The sequence below is a fragment of the Macrotis lagotis genome, chromosome 1, assembly GCF_037893015.1.
Source record: "Macrotis lagotis isolate mMagLag1 chromosome 1, bilby.v1.9.chrom.fasta, whole genome shotgun sequence".
NCBI classification, from domain to species: Eukaryota; Metazoa; Chordata; class Mammalia; order Peramelemorphia; family Peramelidae; genus Macrotis; species Macrotis lagotis.
Window position 1 is genome coordinate 563,851,746 of NC_133658.1, and position 23,743 is coordinate 563,875,488.

The window sequence follows — 23,743 nt, forward strand, 5'->3', positions numbered from 1 at the left end:
GCAGTCATTATAGGAACTTTGGGTTCTGTTTAATTTAATCTACTACACCTCAGATAAATTCTACCATCTCTAAATTCCCCATATTTGTCATTTCTTATGTTTCAATAATATTCTTTTAGACCACAGTTTTTCCAGATATTTCTTAAGTGTTGGACAACTATTTTGTTTCCAATTGAATTGAATTTTAAAAAACCAGAATAACATAATAGTATTAAGTATTCAAAATGTTTTATTAAATTTCTTTTTTCACTTGGGAGAAAAGAAAACTTGAAGCAAGGTCTTTAATCTTTATGTTTACAATTTAAAATGCTTTTAAATATTGAATTAAGTTTCATTACATCTGCCATCTTTTTATTCTCTGTAAAAATTTAGTAAAAATTATTTGGCTATCCATTCTTTTTATTCTTTCTAGACAAGAAAAGATAATAATCATGATTAGCATTTTAATTTTAATTTGCTAATTTGCAAGATATTGTTATAAATACTTCTTTGTAATTTGATGCCAAGTATGATGCATAAGAATTGATGCTGCCAACTATGTGGATTTGGAAAAACTGCTTAACTTCTTTGGGTTTCAATTGCCTCATTCATAAAATGGAGATAACAATATTTTATCTTTTGAAAGGCAGAGGACTGAATCCAGTGATTTTTAGAGGTATCAAGAACTTTATAATTCTGTTAGGGATTTGATCAGGAAATAAATGTTACATATTCCTATCCCTTTTAATTATTTATTATTGTTTATTGTCTGGGGTTAAAAATAATTCATTAGATTTATATAAATAGCATAAGCTTAATTTCTGGGTCCCCAGGTGAAGCAATTTCAGTGAATAATTCCCAGAAATACCCTGACATTGACCCTGAAGAGACTTCTCCTTTCATAGGATTATTGTATAGATTGTAGTTACATCCATAGATGTAAAATACATGGATTTCTGTTCTCTGGTACTATTAATGGTTTTTTTTATTTATTCAGAGGTCAGCTTCCTTTGTATGCTCTTTTCTTTTGCATGTCGTATTATTCAAGGAACTATGTCTTTAAGTTTACTTACTGGATCAAGACACTTCACCTGCTTTCTGAGAGTTTACCACACTAACATTTAAGAATTAAAGGCAGCATTCACCTACTCATAATAGCAGAACATGGGCATCCATATTAATGGGGAGTCAAGCATCTACTGGAATAGCTAAGCATCACTTTCCCATGTTCTGGTTACCATAGAATATTGAATTAGGCATGATTCCCTCCTCTTTATTTTAAATATTTATTTTTGACCCAGAAAAACAGGTACAAAAACATTAAATGGATTCTAAATCATTCAGATAAATTTTGACAATTTCTAGATTGTGATCACCTTGGGGCTAGGGACTATCTTTTTCTTCTTTTTATGTCCACAGCATTTAGCCAATGTGTGACACATGGTAGGTACTTAATATGTGTTTATTGATTTATTTATTTTTGTCTTCATTAAAAATAAATATATGAATGGGTGAATACAATTTTTCAATCTTCATCAAGACATTTTCAAATTCATGAGTCAGGGTCATAGATTATTGATTACTGTTCGGTTTTTTCATCGGTTTTTCCAATTATTACTCCTCCTTTTGTAATTGTTCAGCTGTTTCAGTCATGTTTGACTCTTCAAGATCCCATTTGGTGTTTTATTGACAAAAATATTGGAGTGGTTTGCCAGTTCCTTCTTCAGCTCATTTTACAGATGAACAAACTTAGGCAAATAAAGATAAGTAACTTTTCCAAGTTCATACAACCAGTAAGTATCTGAAGTCAGAACTGAACTCATGAAGAAGCCATCCTAACTTTGGGCTTAGCACTCTATCTGCTATATGACCTAACTGAATTTCTCTTTATTTTTCCCAAATAGATAACCGTTCTACAAAAACAGATTCTTTTAAACAAAAATTTCACATTTAGTGATGTTTAATATTTAGAAGAATTTGAAATGTAGTGATAAAGGATTAATGCATGTAGAAAAAGAAGGGAAAGACCTTAATTCTGTTCATCATACATGAAATAAGTCTATGTATTATAGTGTCTTCATTTTTAAGTGAAAAATAATGCCTACCAACATACATGGATGCAATTGTTATGAATGGTATTATATGAAACTTTCAAATCATTACACAAAGCCTAATGATGCCACAGATCGGTATAGTACTTTTTTCTGAGATCTCTAAGCTTTGAGATGTTATCTCAAATTACCAGTACATTTTGGTTGACATGTTAATAGGCCTCAAAAAATACAGGAAATTCAAATTCTATGCTAAAGCAAACTTACTTTTGGTACAATGTACCAGTGACATATTTTCTGGACATTCTTACAATTTTTCAGTGCAAATATGTACTCTGACTCAAGGCAGTGGCTAGGGAAACTGTACTCTAAACTTCCTGGCATTTGAGTATTTGAAATATCAGCCTTAAAATTGCCCCGAAGGCCTATTGAAAAATGTGAACAAACCATTTTCCAGAAGAGTAGAGGCTATCTACAGTTATTTGATATACATGATGCAAATCACTAATAAAAAGAAATGCAAATTTCAATACTATTGAGGTTTTACCTCACTCTCCGCAATGTTGCAAAAAATGACTCAAAAAATGGAAACCATTACTGTTTAAAGGTGCTATGAAAAGCAAGACAAACTAATACACTGTTGGTAAGTGTAAATTAATCTATTTATCAAGATAATAATTTGAAATCACTCAAGAAAAGTGATCCAGCATTTTAGGCTCAGATTTCTTTGTGTGCCTTCATTGGAGATCAAAGTCAGAAACAAACTTCTCCTATATACCAAAATACTCATAGCAGTATACCTTGTGATAACAAAAGAAAAGAAAAAGAAAAAAGATGAGTGTCTATCAATTGGAAAATTCCTAAATATCTATGGAATATGAATCAAACAAGTGTTAATACACTTACATGTCATATAAAATTGAATGTAATCAAATATCATAAAATAGAAAATGATAAATATTATAAATTCAAAGATTCGTGGTAGGATTTGTATGAACTAATTCAGTAAAAAGTAAATAGAACCAGAAGAATTGAGTACCCAATGACTACAACAAAGTAAATGAAAAGATAACTAAAGGGAGCTGAATTCTGAATAATTAAAAACAACAGTGATCCTAGAGAAAAGATAATCACACACACACACACACACACACACACAAACACACAAATGCACCACATAATTAACTAACTTTGCCTATTATATACCACATACTGCTATGAGCAGGGGATACAAAAAAAGTCAAAATACAGTCCCTGCCTGCAAGGAACTCACAATGTAATGGGGAAAGAACCTGAAAATAACTACAGATAGACAAGCTATATATAGGATAAGTTGAAAGTAATCAACAGAGGGAAGGAACTAGAATAAAATTAGAGTGGGAAAGGCTTCCTGTAGAAAGTAAGATTTTAGCTTGAAGGAACCTAAAGAAAAAAGGAGGAAGAGGAGAGAGAGAGAGAGAGAGAGAGAGAGAGAGAGAATTCCAGACATGGGGGACAGCCAATAAAAATGACCAGGAAACAGGAGATGTGGCATTTTGTTCAAGAAACAACAAAGAGGGGAGGCTAGGTGGTACAGTGGATAGAGCACTGGCCCTGGAGTCTGGAGTACCTGAGTTCAAATCTGATCTCAGACACTTAATAATTACCTAGCTGTGTGACCTTGGGCAAGCCACTTAACCCCATTGCCTTGCAAAAAAAAAAAAACCAACCTAAAAAAAAAGAAACAACAAAGAAACCAATGTTACTGAATTGCTTGAGAGTGCAGGAAGATGAGGAGGATTGTTGTCCTTCATTAAAAATAAATCCATTCTCAATAAGTCTGCTGAGATACCACTAGTAAACAAATGTTTGGGGTGGATGAATGGTTCATGGTGGTCTTTTTCCTTGCTGAAGTAATACACAGATTGTAAAAGTTTGATAACCACTGAAAGAAATTTTCTCCAATGCTTGCGGTCTATAATTAATTTTTGCAAAAAGGCAATGAATTAGGGCAGAAAGAGCTGTGGATAAAAAAAAACAGAAGGTCTAAATTTTAGTCCCAGCTTTGCTACTAAACTTCACATTCAAGGTTTTCTTTAACTTGTTTTCTAATAGGCTTGAACAAGTCACTTAGTCACTTGATTAAAAAAAAAAGAGTTGGGGCAGCTAGGTGGTGTAGTGGATAAAGCACTAGCCCTGGGTTGAAATCCGGTCTCAGATACTTAATAATTACCTAGCTGTATGGCCTTGGGCAAGCCACTTAACCCTGTTTGCCTTACAAAAACCTAAAAAATTTTTAAAATTTAAAAAAAGGTAAACAAGATTTTAACTTCTCAATTTTTAAGGTGTACAAAGGATGGACAAAAATCTTAGAATATTATAAAGTAGAATGTTATTTTAGAAGGGAATTCCCAGTTGAGAATTTGAACATAAAATCCTACTTTAAGCCTGTGATTTTAAGAAAATAAATGGTCAGATAATGAAGATAAAAAGGTAATTCAAACCATTGAGCCAATGAATAGTGTTATTTAAATCAGTTCAAAAAAATCCAACCACTATCTCTACTATTTAAGCCCCACCCCAAGGATTTTAAAATTTATTTATTTATTTTGCTCCATCATAGATGACCTTTGTGCAGCAGTTAAAAATAACTTTTAAATTATTACAGGAGAAAAATAATATAAATAAATGCTTATACTTTTAGAGACAGGATACAGAGAAGTTTCTCAAATGAAGGAAACTTGAAAACTAACCATTTTCATCAGCACATCTTGTGGCCAAGTCTTCATTTACTGAATGTTTTAGTTCTAAGTGCTTATTTCTAAAAAGGAAGGAAGCTTAACTACAAAGTATACAGTTTCCTATTTTAAGTCACACAACAATTATTTCTAAATAGAATTTGTCAAAGGTAGCAGAAAGAATTATGCCTAGGGAAAAGAGAAAGTGTTAGAAAAGGTTAAGGATTTACAAAGTAATTCAAAAGATATATAAAAACAATTCATCTCACCTAGGGGCTGTTAAGTGTGAGAATTTGGTAAATTATTTTTATTTCTATTCTTTTTTTATCCCATTAATTCAGGTTTATTAAAGTATCATTTGATCAGGTGACAGCTGCAATGGAGGAAAATTAAATAAGCCATTAGAACTAGACTGTTCTCAGACACAATTATATATGTTTGTTTCTTTCTGATAGGCCACAAGGATGATTGGATCAAAAACTCAGAAATGTGTCACTAGTTATTCAAATATTGTGTTTTAATGGAAGGTAGGTATAACAATATCATTTGATAAAACCTATCAATTTAAAACTTTTAAAATTTTTTCCCCTGAAACTCTTAAAATCTCAAGATATATAGTAGACCCAAGCTAGTCTTTTTGTATGTTGGATAAATGGACTAACCATTAAGGAAACATGACTTTAAAAAAATAATAATCAAAGAGTAGAAAACAAAAGACAAAGATGGATATCAACTATACCAGAGGTATGGAGTGATTGTATTATACATGAGTGAAGGTATATGCCCCCAAATAAATGACAGATCCTTCAAAAAAAGAAAATAAAACTAGGACCTGCACTTAAATCTGGGCCCAGATCTTGGCAAAATGTATGGAATAGAATGTTTCAAAGGATTCCTTGCTTGAGCAATGTGTGAACCTACAGCATTAGTGATATCAGCAAATGAGGACTCTGGTGACTAGGTTTTAGAAAATAAAAAGTTTGAAAAAAAATGAGGTTGAAAGAAATAACAATATGTTATTTGCATGTATCCATTTCTTAATCTATATTGAAAAAAAGCAACTTTTGTTGCTTTTGGGGGGGGTTGTGAAATTCAGGCTGTTAGTATAAATTGTAGCATAAACAAATTGTATTTGATCCAAGAGTAAAAATGTAGCTCAGTTAATTGCTACCTGGGACCAGTAAAACCCCAGTTAGTTATGAATCTGAATCCTTTCTGGCATAGCTAGTGGCACCCCAAAGACAAAATTCTCAGTTTCATTACTATCAACTCTAACCCTTACTAGGGTCAGACAAACTGTAAATGTGTGTTAATTGGTCACTGGGGGGAATGATTAGACTTAATATAACTCATCAACACTCCAGTTGATTTTATAGTGAAATCAGAAAGTGGAAAGATGATTTTTTTAGTTTAGTTGCCAAAATTAATTTAAGCAGATAGCCCTTAAGGCATACAGGGGAGATAAAGTTTTTCCCCCAAATCAACAAATTGTGAATTTCCTGATTTTTACCTCCATACTTCAAATTTATATAGCCCTCTAAAGTTTTCCAAGTGTTTCCCTGTAAGCTAAATGTAAATATTATTCCTTTTGTTTAAGGATGTGACAAAACTCTGAAAAGTTAAAAGGTCAACAACCTATACATGGTGGATTTGGGATTCACACCCAAGTGTGACCTCAAGTCTAAGCCACACTGTCTTCTAGCATTTCACTGCATATACATCGTTGCCCCAAGATCTACTCTGTTATTCTTCCCCTGTATATGGTGGGAGGGGGACGTTTCTCTTCTACTCTCAAGTTAAAACTCTGTTTATACTCTGGCTCAATCTTTTCCCCTTCTATGCCTTTACCATTTTCTTGTCTCTCTCCAGTACCTGCAATCTCTCCTTCTCTCCTTTTTCATTGCTAAAGTAGTAAACCCTGATATCTACCTATTTCCTCACTTTCCAAATAACTATTACCCTTTCACTGAATGAAAAAGCATTTTTATTAAGTATTTACTTTGTGTTAGGGACTGGGATAATCTTTTTTTTTTACATTACTCCTATCCAGACTATTCTATTAAAACTGCTTATTGCTCCCCAACAATTACCTTAATGAATAAAATAATCTTTTCTCTCTCTCCTGATAAAATTGTTTTTGTTCACTCATTTCAGTGATCGCAATTGGAGCTTTCTAGGCAAAGATATTATAGTGGTTTGCCATTTCCTCCTCCAAATCATTTTACAGATAAGGAAACTGAGGCAAACAAGTTTAAGTGACTTTCCCAGAGTCACATAGCTAGTGTCTGAAGCTAGATTTGAACTCAGGAAGATGGATTTTCATGATCCCAGGCTGGGCACTCTATCTACTGCACCATCTAGCTGCCCCTGTATATAATTTTGGTTATACTATCTGCTTTTCTTTTGGATTTTTTCAGCATTGATTCTTGAATCTTCTTCTTCTGTAATTCCCATATGGTGTCCATATCTTTTCTTCCCCTAGACATATTTGTTCTAACTACTCTTTTAATTCCAGTTATTACATGCTTCTTTGGGGTTTATTCACAAATCTATAATTCTGTCCCTAACCTGTGTTCTTAAGTGTCCTATGGGCTTGAATTCACTATTATTGATAGGACAAATCCACTTGAGTATTCTACCATTACATCTCTACTATTTTCCAAATGAAGCTCTTTGTTTTGCCCATCACATAGTCTCTCTTTTCCAAATAACTGATTTACTTAGTGCTATCATTTGTTCCACTATCCTAGAACTTTAGAATCATCTTTGACCTAGTTTTTTCATCTATAGTCAATCTTTAAACAAATATTTTTGTTCTTCCAAAATTCCACCTCTCTTCTCCATGCCCAATGCTATCCAGCAATTCTAAATGCTTTATCCCAATCATGACTACATCACTGGAACAGCAATAATCCTTCATTGGTCTCCCTTACTGAAGTCTTTACACCTTGTAGCACAGTGACTGTGCTAAAGAATCAAGACCTATGTAGGTCAGACCTGCTTTTTTCAGCCTAATTCATTCCTTGCTCTCTCCATTTTATTTTACCTTTCATATGTGTATAGACAAGTTATTTATTATTGTAACTTTATTAACTCTCAACCAAGTAAGTGACAAATCTCCCTAGTCTTAAACAAGACAAAACTAAAAGAATTTGGTTCCATATCCCTTTCCAGATTTATTTGTGATTAATTTAATTTTGCTCTTATTTTCCTTATTTTCTTTTTTTTTAATATAGTGGTAGTGAATGTGAACACAGTACTAATTCTGGTGATTTTACTATGCATGACCTCATATAGATCTCTCCATATTTCCTTGTGTATTTATTATTATATGCCATCATATATGTTATTATACATTATAATCATAACAAATATATAATATATGTTTTCATGAGTATACATTTATTATTATGTTATCATTTTATGGAGCCATTTATTCTACTAATATAACACAAATGGCATATCAATTTTTCATGTAAGTTGACTATAAGTTATTTCTAAATTTTTGCTACTGCAACAAAAGCAGCTATGAAATTTTTTTGGTAATATTAGTCTTTTCCTCTTTTTAAAAATAATTTTAGAAGAAAATCCTAGAAATGGAATTACTGGGGCAAAAGATATAATTTGTTTTGTGACTCTTGTTGCTTTCTATGCCAAACTATAGTTGCACTAAGGATGCATTAGAATGTTCAGTTTTTCCCAGATATCCATTAAAAACATTATTTCTGGGGCAGCTAGATGGTACAGTGAATAGAGCACCAGCCCTGGAATCAAGAGGACCTGAGTTCAAATTTGACCTCAGACACTTAATAATTACCTAGCTGTGTGGCCTTGGGCAAGCCACTTAACCCCATTACCTTGCAAAAATAAACAAACAAACATTATTTCTGCAACTCTGAGAGAATACAGAAGTCAATAACTTGCTCTAGTCACAAAACCAATATGCCTCATACCCATCCTGACTTTGGAATGTGCTATCCATTATGCCTGTCTATCAAATTCTTTTGTACTTTTAAATAATCAAACCCCTAAGTTTGGTTTCCAACAATTTTTTCTACTTAATTGGTTAATAAGAATGCCCCTTCTCTGAATAGTTAAGACAAATATTTTATTTCTCTTACTTTCAATTTATGTTACTATATTTAAAATAACAACTGAAATGCTGGCTCTACCAAAGTTGATGGTGGTGTTTGGATACAGAATCAAACTTCATTTTTTTCCTAGCTCTCCTTTTAAAAGCTAAACCCAAGAACATAGCTTGTGACTAACCTTAACTTCACTCATCCTTACTGTGTTATCAATTGACAAGGAGTACTCAGGTCTCACATTGATAAGGCAGTATCAGTGGGATGAGTGAAAAGAACATGGCACTTGTCACATAATTTGAATTTGAATCCTGGATCTTCCATTTTACCACATGTAAGAGGGTATTAGACAAAATGACCTTTCAGATTCCTTCCAACTCTAGATTTTTGATGCTATGATTAATGTCAGAGCAAAGACCTGCCCCATTCAGTTTTAAGAAGTTAAAATCCCAAGGAGGAAATATCACAGAAAGATTTTGTTTGCCCTCTATATTAGTACAGACATTATTTAAATAACAATTCATACTATTGTAGATATCCAACTAATTGCACTTAACTACAGGACATTTAGATGATACAGTGGATAGAAAAATGGGATTGGAATTAGGAAGATTCAATTTCATAAAGTCAAATCCAGTCCCAGATACTTAATAGTTTTGTAACCAAATCCCTTAACCCTGTTTGCCTCCTTTGTAAAATGAGCTGGAAAAGGAAAGGTATCCAATATCCTTGCCATGATCCCCCAAAGGGGAATGCATAAAGAAGAGAACAAAACTAAAAGTCACTGAACAATTCATTTAAATTCTTTTTTTGCTGTTATGTATTTTCTCCATCATTAAGCAGAGAGATAATAGTGCGATTACTATCATATAAGACCATGGGGAATTTTCTTTTTTAGAATATTCAAATAATAATAATAATGACAATAATTTACAAAAGACTTTGGGGTTTTTATGCATTTTATATATATTTTATATATATATTTATATATATTATCTAACTTGATCCTTTCCTAATCCCCTTAATTAATCCTCACTCTGGGATTATCTCTCATTTTTCTTGTATTTATCCTGTATATATAGCTTATTTGTGCATGATTGTGCCATTTTCCTCATGAGACTGGGAGCTCTTTGAGGTCAGGAATTTTCTTTGAATCCTCAGTCTTAAGCACCATGTTTTACATATGGATGACTAATAAATGATTATTGATTGATTTGTGAATTATAGAAATAAACATAGTACTAATAAAAACAAGGACAAGAGGACCAAAAATGGGTAGCATTATGGAGAGGAATTACAATACAACTAATTTCAATTATCCATAGAAACAAAGATTGGAATAACATTAACACCTCATTTTCAAAAATCAGCTTCAACATTTTTTGACTTTCAACCTTTCTGATAATTTCTTTTTTATTCCAATATTTTAAGAGCCTGTTATTTCCTTAGACATGATTCCCCATTTCATCCCATTCTCATTTCCATTTCCTTTCAAGCAATCCATTTAAAATAGAGGTCCTTTATATCTTATGTCATTGACTTTTAACGCTTTAACCTTTTCGAACTCTTAGAATATTTTTTAAATTTTTAATTGCAAAATTTTTAAATAAAAAAAGTAAAATTCATAACACTACAAAGGCAACCAATTACATTGAAATAAGTATGCAATTTTTTTCATATTCAATTTCACAGACTCTGAGGATCCCAGACTAAGAACTTCTACTCTAAAACTAAATAAATAGTTTTCAAGAGTTACCATAATCCAACTGTTCCTTAATTTACAACTAATGATGGGATGCATCAATACAAATTGATCCTCAATCTGAGCCCCAAACAAAGGATAACACTATCAGATTCATCCTCCCAAGCCCACCTGCTTCCTACATGCCAAGCTTGCCCTGTAGCATAGTTTTCAAAATGCCCTCACTAACGGAGAGACTTGGGAGGACTTCAGTGGTATTTATTTATATTTCATCCCCTTTCTTGCTACTTGCCTGACCTCTAGTGGAAGATGAAAATTAACCTAAAACAACAAGAAAAGGGAAAAAAGCATCTTCTAGGATTACCCAAACATCCTCAAAATTACTGATTCATAGATGGCAATAGCAAATTTAATTGAAAAATGGATACTTAATACTAGAAAGAATTTATCTAAAACAATTTGTGAAAATTCCTTCATGGTCAGACCACAAACTTAGATGTTTAAAACTAAATTAAAATCTTAAAAATGTGACAGAAATAAAAAAAACTGCTTGACTATATTTTCTTTCAAGACACTCTGTTGAAAACCCAATTCTATTGCTTGCAGTAATAAGATTTCTCCCTCAGTCCTGGTCATAAGTAACTAATATGATCTGTATCAAAGGTATTGGCTCATAGGCAATGATAGCTCAGTATTGTGATGCAATTCTTGAAAAAATCTAATTCTACAATAATTTATTTCTCATTTCATATACTTATTTTTATAAAATTCTACTAAATTACCATATATTCCTCACCAAGAATATTAATCTCAGGGACTTAAAAAACAGACTCATCCCAATAAATATCCCAGAGTTACTCTAAGCATTAAACAGTACCAAACTATCCTCCAGTCTATTCTGGACAAGTCTTGAAAATCTATTATCTTACAACATATCCTAGAAGCTATTGAATTAAGTAGCTGCCTATTTTTTATTTCTTACTAATAATAATTAGAGAAGACCTGAGTTTGAGTCCTATCTTTGACACATATTGGTTTTGTAACCATGGGCAAGTCATTTTTCCTCTCAGTGCTCTAGACAACTCTCTAAACTATTAAGTTGCAGAGAAGGTACTGACTACATTGGTAGAGGGAGTTTCCTCATACGGGAGTTCCCTGTATCAATGGAAGCACAGAACTAATTCCTTTCTTCTTCTTCTTCTTCTTCTACTTCTTCTTCTTCTTCTTCTTCTTCTTCTTCTTCTTCTTCTTCTTTTTGACTTTGCAAGTCAATGGGATTAAGTGGCTTGCCCAAGGTCACACAGCTAGGTAATTATTAAGTGTCTGAGGACGAATTTGAACTCAGGGTACTCCTGACTCCAGGGCAGGTACTCTATCCACTGTAACACCTAGCCACCCCTAAACTTTCTTTAATAGCTCTAATATAATGAGTCAAGTCAGCAATGCAAGAGTTTATTAAACATCTCTTGTATTACAGTGTTAAGCACTGTAAAAAGTACTGTGGTTACAAAAAAAAGGCAAAAGACAATAACTGATCTCAAGGAACTCTAAAGGGAAAGACAATATACAAACAACTATGCACAGACAAGCTATAGAGAAGACAAATTAGAAAATAATGAACAGAGGGAAGACACTAGAATTAGGGAAACTCTTAAAGTTTCCTCATATAGATAAGATTTTAACTGAAACTTGAAAGAAGCTCAGAAGTCAGAAGATAGAGATGGGAAGGGAAAGCATTTCAGACATGGAAGACAACCAAAAAGAAAAGAAAAGAAAAATAAAGTGCAAAGGCAAGGCCACTGTCATTGGATTTCAGAAAATACAGTAGAAAGGAGGTGTAAGAAGACAAAAGGTAGCTTTTATTGACTTTTGTTCTTTAGTATCTATAGTATTTGTTTAGATTATTTAGAATATCTAATAATTAGAATCTAGAAAATATTTTATTGATTATATTACAGATACACTTGAATTATAGATGAAAGATTCATCTTGAATTTTTCTAAGCCATGCTGGGTTTTTTCCCTTGATCCAAAACTTATGGGGAGAAAATTTATGGGACAATCTCTTACTTATAATAGTTTCCTTTCCTTGCTCAGTGTTTCTGGGGACATTGGGCAAATCATTTTATCTGAGTCTCAGTTTCCTCATCTATAAAATAGGAATAATAATACAATAATAATACAATTCTTCACAGGAATATTGTAACAAAAGCATTTTGTAAACCTGAAAGTGCTATGGCAACAGTTTTTAAGAACATGATTTTTGAAATGATTTTAATTATGAAGTTATCAAAACTATTTCAATAAAAAGAGTATTGTACATGAAACCATGGGCTTCTATTATAGGCAGGTTGAATTTTGAAAGTCCATATTATATTTATCAGGGTAGTAACAAAACTATTCTGTTTGCACCTCCTTTTTAATTTCTTGTTTTCTTCTACATATTTTTATTGATGCTTTTTCCTTTCTTTCTTTGCATCTCTATCAATACCCACTAATCCATCATCATTTCCCCCTAAAACTTGTTTTTTCATTGAACAAGTGTTAATAAAACTTTACAAAATATTCTCTATTGGAGGAATCAAATCATAGAGTAATAACTTTAAAAGTATGCAATATAAGTTTAAACTGCTGCATTATCTCAACCTTAGGGATTGCTGTTACAGTGGTACAATGAATAGTACTACTCTTTGTTTAAAAAAAATACATAAAAGTCAGAGTATAAATAAGAGGAAACCCCCCCCCCCCCCATTAAAATGCGAACTAAGGTACAGGTATAGGAGGCATTTTATTCACATTGACTATTTTGGGTTTCTACTTCAGGCTACAAAATTACTCCATTAGAAAAACAATATAAAAGTGTGCCTCTAGAGACTGGACAAGATTTCAAGTTAGACATTTGGATAACTATAATTTAATCACATTTGATTGTTAAATGATACAAACACATATATTTCCCTTGTACCCACTTCTTTCTACTCAAAGTGAAACTTCAAAATCACCTCCTACAGCAACACCTACCAACTCTTGACAGTGAAACCAGGACTCCCAAAGAACAACTTCTTACCCCCCTCAGAACTCCCACAGAAACCCACAGGTTGAAGAGTATCTCTTCCAACCCACAGTTTTCAATGATGAATACACATCTCTATCACAGATAAGAAACCATAGCTGTTCAATTAAATGAAATGACCATGTAGATTGCACATGTAACAGAAAACAGTAATTTGTTTTCAACTTATTAAAAAACGAGAGCAAAAGATGATTGGACTATTTTAGAAAAAATGAAAAAGTTTAAAGAAAGCATACCTAAGCATATGTTTTTATACATAAGTATGTCTACATTAAAAAAAACTGGCACAGTACTCAGACAAATGCAAAGTTCAGTAGTCCTTAAGATCAAAATTTGCTGATCATTTCCTAAATATCCTTTCAAAGAGAATTCAGACTTACCGGCTAGTAGGGAGCTAATGAGAAGAGTCAGCAGCAACAATTCAAAAGACTTCCAAATGGAGTTCATTCCCATAATTTTTTTGCCCTTCACTCTGTACTTTCTGGCCTGTTAGCTAGGGATAGAACTATGGACATGGTGAGTCCTTCTCTAATATGAATGTCTCTTTTCCTTGATGGTGGTTCCCAGCCCATTAGTCCTCCTGCACCCTTTCCTCTTCCTTCAGCAATATGTGTTTCTGACTGATTAGTAACTTGGGTCGCGTTGTTCTCTATGACTTGACACAGCAACAGATTTCCTATAAGAAATGCTGAGAAGACAAATCAAGGAAGCTGATTGACAGGGTTATCTGCATGCTCATTGGTTCTCCACTAGGCTCTGGTGTGAACAGATTAATTTTTCAGAAGTGTTTGCAGAGGAAGCCAAACCGGATTTCTCTGACTTAGGTTAGACAGTAAGGCAGGATATTTATTGATGCTCAATAGATATCATTGAATTACTACCAGCAGGATAACTATCAGAAACTTTTTAAAGTTGAAAAACCCCATGATCTTAATGACAAAGTTTAAACAATGGTTTTCTTACCTAGTAATTTCATCTTTTTCCTATGACAAATGAATAAATTAGAAATGAGAATAAGAGATGAATGAATGAGAAATGAATAAATTCCTTTATGGGAATTTTCACATTTGACTAAGGACATCATTGTCATTCTCCTGTAGCTTTGTCAATCATTAATTTTAAATTAAAAAATGAAAATGACAAATTAAATGACACATAAAATGAGAAATCTCATTTTAATTCTTCATAAGCATCTCAACTTGTCCCGGTACTATCCTTCTGATAAATTCAATAGAAGCAGTCCATTTAAATTCTGCCCATTAAAAGGACAGATCATATATGGGAAATCATGAACCTTTATATGCTAGGAATCTTTAACTCCTATACAGAACTCTAGTAGGGCAAAGAAATTTTCCCAAGAAAGATAAAAATAATCTTGCATTTTTTGCCTTTGAGATTACAGTTGTGTAATTCCATTTTCCAAATTTTTTCAATCTTCCTCTTCATCCCCTTAGCATACTTTCCTTAAGCACATTGATTTATTACATAATTATTATGTAAATGATTACATAATGTATTACATTAATGTAATAAATGGAAAAAGTGAACTTTTTGAGGCCAATAACTGATAGGTCCAAATTAATATTTAACAAGACATTTTACGGATAAATAATTTTTTAAAAGGCAAAAAAAGAACATGACCTCTCTCCAATGTATGTATAATGCCAAATATCTGAAATGCCAATTTTAGTAGGCAAGAAATGTTAATAGAAAAATCTGGGGCAGCTAGGTGGCGCAGTGAATAGAGCACTGGCCTTGGAATCAGGAGTACCTGGGTTCAAATCCAACCTCAGACACTTAATAATTACCTAGCCGTGTGGCCTTGGCCAAGCCACTTAACCCCATAGCCTTGAAAAAAAAATCTAAAAAAAAATCTAATACCCCAATTTCTATCATATAGAGATAAGCGTTCATCTGTATTTCCACTAACCAAGCTGCACTATATGGTAATAGGATCCTCACCTGGCTTTCAGTGGGCTAATCATCAGTAGAGTCTTTCCTCTCGACCTTCATCTTTGTACTGTGAACTGCTCCTCAGTGTGATACAATTGGCAATAGTTTTAACAGTAGGACAATATCGGCTTGCCATTCAAGGAGCTGTACAACTGTACTGTTAGCACACTTCCTAGAGTTCCATCTCATCAGAAGCAATCTCCAGTCATTCCAAGGTGCACACCCCTCTCTCAAGGCGAACCCCTTCCAGTGTCACCCTGCCCTTCACAATGAAAACAACTTTCCCAGGGTACCGGCTGGCTTCTCTGGGATTAGCCATGTTAGCACACTGGATTCAGGGATCTGAACTTCCATCACCTGTTCCTTCAGAAGGGTGCTCACCTATCTCAGGACCAACTGACCCATATTCAACTGCTGTTCCCATAGAACCTTCTCCACTTCAGCCTTAAAAGTTCCTTGAAAAATCAAAAAAGCAAGACTGTGTACCATGAGCAAAGCATGTGCTGGAGTTGCTGAAAAAAAATATTGGATGTGTTCCTTACTTTCTTACAATCTAATTATAAAAGCATTTAATCTAAATAGAGAATTTAGAAGTATATACATTAAAGTTAAATGATAATGTTCAGAAAAAAATGGCATAGACAAGTGCTGTGGAAAAACTTGGGAACTAGAAGTCAAGAAAATTCAATGCTAGTTCCAATTCTATGAAAAACTAGCTGTAGGACCTAGGTAAAACAAAACTTCTCAGTTCCAGTAGTCCTATATGGAAAATTAGGCAGGGTTGGTCTAAATAATCACTATACTTCCTTTAAAATTCTAAAGATCTAGATTCAGGGAAGAAATGACTGTGGATTCCAGAAAACTAGGAAGACTTCTCAACAGGAGTTTAAGGATGAGCTTTAAAGAAAGGGAAAAGATATAGAAAAGAAGGGAAATGGTGTGAACAAGGTTGGGAGAGCAGTTTACAAAAGCAATTTATGAACTAAGTTGAGCCCTTTATATTCAGTCACTACTGAAATGACTATCCACTTATTCTTATGATCACCAACTTAAATATTTTTCTCTTATACTAAAATTTCTTTTTCTTCTTATCAAACCTAATCTGATTATCAGTTCATTGACAGGTTGAATGTCTATTGACCAAGTACCAATTAAATTAAATTTGAAGAGGTCCATCAGTAGAGGGAGATGATTTGGGAGTAAGGGGGGTGAGGGTGGGAAAGGGGTCATCAACTCATCTCCTCAAGATTGTGAGAGCTGTAATTTTTATCAGGGGAGAAGAACCCACATAGAAGAAATCACTGAGCTTTGAAAATATTGAAATACAGAAAACAAAGCTAACCTCTGAAAACAGAAAAAAAGTTGTCAATTCTTTTTGCATGATAGGCTCACTGCATAGTATTCAATTTCAGAACTACTATTTTAAAAGTAGATATCTTTGACAAGTAACCAAAAATTGCTATTTCAGAACTATGTTGAATACATTTGTCAGTGATTTTCCTACATTGTAAATAAGTATGAGTCAGACATAAAATAAAAAATTCCATTTTTAACTGCTTTCTACTTGTATGGTAAGAAAATTTAGTGTTCAAGAATGTATGCATGCTCCTTGACTAGAGTAAGATATGGGACCCATAAATCCACTCCAATGAGCATTCAAAGTCAATCAACAAGCCTATTATTTCTAATTGGTCAACCTGCCCCAAGTTTTGCCCTATTCTACTATACTTTTCATTCAACTAAAATGACTTTGTAAAAGTGTAAGTCTGATCATTTCACCACCCTGTCCCTCCCCCCAATTCAGTAAACTGCTGGTTCCCTATTACCCATAAGGATCAAATATAAAGAAAGTCTTCTGTTTGACATTTAAAGCTCTTCCTTCTTACTGTAAGGTACTTCCTTCCCCTTAAAGATTTGAGTAATTCAGCTGTTGAAAGAGGAAGAAAAAACATATTTTTGCAATAAGAAGTGGAAATAAATTAACCTAGAAAATGATAAAATAGTGACCTTTTCAAAGAAGAACAATTTAGTGACTGAAATGTACAAGAAAATATGTTTAATAAAAATTGTTTTTTAAAAAAAATCTGTTTGAATACTTTTAAAAAATTTTTCTTGAGGATTCTTTTTGGGGGAGGTGGTCTTTGTTTTCTTTCACAACATGACTATTATGGATACGTTTTTCATTATCACATATATTTAACCTCTATCAAATTGCTTTCTCAATGAAGGGGGTGGGGGAGATGGAAAGAAAGGAAAGAATTTGGAATTCAATGTTTTAAAAATGAATGTTAAAACTTGTTTTTCTATGTAATTGAGGAAAAATAAAATGCTAAATAAATTTTATATTAAAAAATAAAGGACAATTTAAAAAACTTACACATAAAGTTTTCAGACATAATAGGAGCTGTTTTGTTGCTAAAAGGAAGAGGAAATTGACTTTTATATAATCATTTGAAGACCATGGTATGGTTTTTTTTAAAAGTATGTTAGTTTTATTACTTGTACAAAAATATTCTTAGAAGCTCTTTTTGTGGTGGCAAACAATTGGAAACTGAGGGGATGTCCATCAATTGGGGAATGGCTAAACAAATTATGGAATATGTATATTATGGAACACTATTGTTCTATTAGAAATCAAGAGGGATGGGAATTCAGGGAAGCCTGGAAGAATTTGCATGACACAAGATGAGCAGAGATAAGCAGAACCAGGACACTGTATACCCTAACAGCAACATGGCGGTGATGATCAAACTTGATGGACTTGCTCATTCCATCAGTGCAATAATCAGGGACAATTTAGGGTATCTGTGACAGAGAATACCATCTGTATCCAGAGAAAGAATTGTGGAGTTTAAACAAAGACCAAAGACCTTCAATTTAAAAAAAAAAAAGTTGTCTTATGTATTACATAATTTTCCTGTCTCTGTTATTTTATTTCTTCCTCAAGAATATGTTTTTTTTTTCCTCTCAACACATTCAATTTCCATCAATGCATAGCACGGAAACAATGTAAAGATTATCAGATTGGCTTCTGTGGGGGAAAGGGGGAGGGAAGGGAGGATTTATAAAATTCAAAGCCTTACCAAAAAATTGATACGTAGAAACTACAATTGTATATAATTGGAATCCAGATAAAATATTTATTATTTTAAGTATGTTGGTTTTAGAAGTAACAGAGTATAGGAGTTCATGATTTTTTTTAATTTCAGGAAAAATGTAAAACGAGTACAAAGATAAAATGATTTGAATCATTGAAAGTGGTGAAGGATCTAAGTGGAGTGGTCAAGAAGTCTGGAGAAATCAGAGTGGAGAAAACCATGTTAAAGTGGTTATATGAAGAACATGGTAGAAGGAAGAGAATTATCTGACTAGAAATTTTCAGGTGATAGTTCCTGATTGACCAAGAAAATATTTACTTCTCATTAAAAATTATCTACAAGAGAAAATTATTCTACAAGAGAAAAATTAAGCTTTTCAATTACTATCTGCTACTGTCTCTGGGATGAGAGGGAACTATAGGCTTTTTAATTGATTTGCTCTTGGATTAAACTGACTGGATATCATAGATTCTTGATGAGTAAAGACATGGTTAAATTTGTCTCTATAGACCAGAAAAAGTTGGGTGGATGAATTTTTGCAGTTCTCTAGGTTAAGAGGATTTCTTTTGTTGTTGTTGTTGTTTTGCTTTTTTATTTATTTTTTGAATTTTACAGTTTTCCCCTAATCTCACTTCCCTCCCCCCACCCCCCCACAGAAGGCAGTCTGATAGTCTTTACAGTTTCCATGCTATGCATTGATCAAAATTCAATGTGTTGAGAGAGAAATCATATCCTTAAGGAAAAAATAAAATATTAGAGATAGCAAAATTATATAATAAGATAACCTTTTTTAAATTAAAGGTAATAATCTTTGGACTTTGTTTAAACTCCACAATTCTTTCTTTGGATACAGATAGTATTCTCCATTGCAGATACCCTAAAATTGTCCTTGATTGTTGCACTGATGAAATGAGCAAGTCTATTAAGATTGATCATCACCCCCATGTTGCTTTTATGGTGTAGAATGTTCTTCTGGTTCTGCTCATCTCACTCATCACCAGTTCATGCAAATCCTTCCAAGGCTTCTCTGAATTCCCATCCCTCCTGGTTTCTAATAGAACAATAGTGCTCCATACTGTACATATACCACAATTTGTTCAGCCATTCCCCAATTGATGGACTTTCACTCAATTTACATTTCTTTGCCACCAACAGAGCTGCTATGAATATTTTTGTACAAATGATGTTTTTACCCCTTTCATGATCTCTTCAGGGTATAAACCCAGTAGTGTTATTGCTGGATCCAAAGGGTATGCGTATTTTTATTGCCCTTTGGGTATAATTCCAAATTGCTCTCCAGAAAGATTGGATGAGTTCACAGCTCTACCAATGGTATTAGTGTCCCAGATTTCCCACATCCCTTCCAACATTCATCATTGTCCTTTCTAGTCATATTGGACAGTCTGCGAGGTGTGAGGTGGTACCTCAGAGATGCTTTAATTTGCATTTCTCTAATCAGTAAAGATTTAGAGCAATATTTCATATGACTATGGATTGCTTTGATTTCCTCAGCTGTAAATTGCCTCTGCATATCCTCAAAAGGATTTCTTGATACTTTTTCATGGTGATTATAAATTTAAAAAGTCTATCAGTGTTCATCAATTTGATAATAGAAGGACGTGGTAACAGAGACAAGGTTGACAAATTAAAACCAGCAACCCGGTTGAATTCTTTCAGCATTCCCTTCCAAACAACTTTAAAATAACTCCTCAAATCAAATTTAGGTCAGAGTAAAATATTCTTTCAACATAAGACAATTTAGGTCAGCAGGAGAGCTCTGATATTAGGGTGAACACTAGCCCAGAGCACACAGGGCAGCAACTCCAGGGGTGGGTGCTGAAGGTGGCCTTGGCTGGGCAACTTCTTCAGCAGTTCTTATCCCAGAAATGGTAAGAGGGTCAGATAACTGGTCATAAAGAGATTTCAAGAGACCCTTTGGTGGCACGGGGTACAGTTGGCATTAATTGACAACTCTGTTGCCCAAACAAAGTTGCAATTTCAAAGTGTAAATGAGCTCATGTATCATCACAATAGAGGAGGGACCTGGTCACAATTCTAAGGCAGAAAGAATCACTAGACACTTAGCTGTGGGAGAGCAGACGGCCTGTTCATAATTCTAGGGCCAATAACAGCACTAGCACTTGTAGCTGCAGGGGAGCAGGGCATTTCTTGCATAAAAATCAGAAGATCCATCCTGACCAGGAAAGCAGTGTGCAAACCTCTTCCCAGATCACACCTTGGAAGCACCAAAACTTCAACATTCCCAGAACTCATTCTGAAAACAGTAACATGAAAAAGCCTGAAGTTTAAGACAAGGTCTCCCCACCCTGAGATGAGCAGAGTCCACCTTTAACATAAAGTTCAAAGATGATAAATAAGCTAGAGAAATGAGCAAATAACAACAAAATACTTGATCATAAAAGGCTACTATGGGGGCAGGAAACAAACCATAATATGAACTCAGAAAAAGACAACAACATAAAACAGCTATAAGTAAAGTCTCAAAAGAAACATGCTCATTGGACACATGCCCAACAACAATTCCTGGAAGAATTAAAGAAAGAGATTAGAGTAGGAGAGGAAAAATTAGGAAAAGAGATGAGAATGATGTAAGAAAATTATAAAAAGAGAATTAAACAACAAGGTGAAAAGAGGAGCAAAAAGTTCTGAAAATAATACCTTAAAAAACAAAATTGGCCTGATGGTAAAAGAGGCACAAAAATTCCCTGGATTAAAAAAAACTTCTTAATAAGCAGAATAGGGGGCAGCTAGGTGGCGTAGTGGATAGAGTGGCCTTGGAGTCAGGAGTACCTGGGTTCAAATCTGACCTCAGACATTTAATAATTACCTAGCCGTGTGGCCTTGGGCAAGCCACTTAACCCCATTGCCTTGCAAAATCTAAATAAATAAATAAATAAATAAATAAATAAATAAATAAATAAATAAATAAGCAGAATAGGCCAAATGGAAAGGGAGGTACAGAAATACACTGAAGAAACGCAAAATTGGAAAAATGGGAAAAAAAGAGGTACAATGGTTCATTGAAGAAAACAATTCCTTAAAAATTAGAATTGGGCAAGTAGAAGCTAATAACTACATTGGACATCAAAAAACAATAAAACAAAGTCAAAAGAACAAAGAAATAGAAAGTGTGAACTATCTCATGGGGGAAAACAACTACCCTGGAAAATAGATTGAGGAGGGATAATTTAAGAATTCTTGGACTACTTGAAAGTCATAATCAAAAAAAGAGGCTAAACATCATATTGCAAGAAATTGTCAATCCCTAGGGTAAAATTAGAAATTTAGATCCCTAGGGTAAAATGCTTGTTGTCTTTCATTCCTGGCATCAGTCCTTTTTTAGCATCTCCAACTGTGACTGATCATATGAGTTCAAAATGCTCTACCACAGGTTGGGCACAAACTATCCATTTGTAAACATCTGGGATGCATTCTTTAAATTTGTTCATCTTACATTTCTTCTTTTTTTGTTTTTTGCTTTGTTTTTTAGGTTTTTTGCAAGGCAATGGGGTTAAGTGGCTTGCCCAAGGCCACATAGCTAGGTAATTATTAAGTGTCTGAGACCAGATTTGAACCCAGGTACTCCTGACTCCAGGGCCGGTGCTTTATCCACTGTGCCACCTAGACACCCCCATCTTACATTTCTTTTGTGCAACTATAATTCTGCTTTGCTCATAGACCACAGCATCTTCTCTGATAAGGGCATGTCATACTGACCAGTGCTGTGCCAGTGTCTCCCATGTCACATAATAGTCAATTCCAAAGCTCTTAAGAGAGACCTTGAGGGTGTCCTTTTGACCTTTTTTTGACCAATATATCAGTGCTTGCCCTAAGTGAATTCTCCCAAAATAAAGTAATATGATATTGTGTTTTATTCTGCTTGCCTCAGGTATGCTTTGTAAAGACTGCCGCAATAACCAACATTTCAAGTTATGCCTCAGATTGAAATTTATTCATGTGAAATTATTTTATTATCCATACTAATGAAGAGAAGCAGAAGGAGAAAAGGAATAGCTAAGATATCTATTAGGAAGATCTCACTCCTTGCCAAGTATCTATTTCATTAGAATTCTGCCATTTGGAAGACAATCATAATCATTCAGACACCTAATGCCTCTTTACTCCTCCACTCCTACCAGGCCTACCAGGTGTACCCTCAAGCTAATTCACATTCTGAATTTAATGCAGAAGTAGAGAAGTTACCTCTGAGTCACAAAGTCTTTGATTCATTCTTTCAGTCTTGATTGGTGCTGGATCTTGGTGCCTATTGCCAAGACCCTCTGCCTAGATTCTGAACTCTTATTGCCCAGTCAATTGACAAGCATTTTCTAAGTGTCTACAAAGTTCCAGGCAATATGGGGTAATAAAGACAAAGATGAAAAATAGACAATGGGCACATACATTAGCATATTCAGAAAAACAAATACAAAATAAATACAAGGTAGTTTAAGAAGAGAGCTCACAAGTAAATAACTGAAGGGATTCTCAAAGGCTTCATGTAGAAGGAAATACAGTTGAATCTTGAGGGAAGTAAGAGAGTTTAAGAGGTAGAAAAAAAGACAATGTACTAGAGGTATGAGGGACAACAAATGCAAAGTGTTGAATATGAGAAATGAAATGAATGTAAACTACAGCAAAATTTGCAAAAGAAGGCTAGATCAAAAATAATATGTAATAGAGACTTAGAAATGCAGAATAGGGTGAATTTGTGAATGACTTTTTTAATATCTAATATTTTATTTTTCCCTCAATTACATGCTAAAACAATTTTTAACATTTTTTAAAGTTTTGAATTCCAAATTATATCTTCCCCCCCTCTCCTCCATGAGATGATAAACAATCCAGTATAGTGTGTAATCCATGCACAACATTTCTATATTAGTCATTTTGTACAAGAAGACTCAAGGAAAAAAAGAATGAAAGAAAGCGAAAAATGGCATGCTTCACTCTTATTCAGACAGTGTTAGTTCTTTCTCCAGAGGAAGGCAGCATATTTCTTCATGAATCCTTTGGGATTGTCTAGGATCATTGTACTGCTGAGAGTAGCCAGATCATTCACAATACT

General features: G+C 33.7%; 1 protein-coding gene across 3 annotated transcripts in view; it reads right to left on the minus strand.

Moving 5' to 3' along the window:
• Positions 1 to 14,347, minus strand: part of CD200R1 (CD200 receptor 1) — a 43,045-nt gene extending 28,698 nt beyond the window's left edge. For 2 of the 3 annotated variants that reach the window (XM_074214517.1, XM_074214514.1), the window contains exon 1: positions 13,987 to 14,346. In XM_074214517.1, coding sequence (XP_074070618.1) covers positions 13,987 to 14,059 — 73 coding nt within the window. In that variant the 5' untranslated portion in view covers positions 14,060 to 14,346. Of the gene's footprint in view, positions 1 to 13,986 lie in introns of all 3 variants that reach the window. The other variant, XM_074214515.1, reaches the window with a different exon arrangement.
• Positions 14,348 to 23,743: the final 9,396 nt, after the last annotated feature.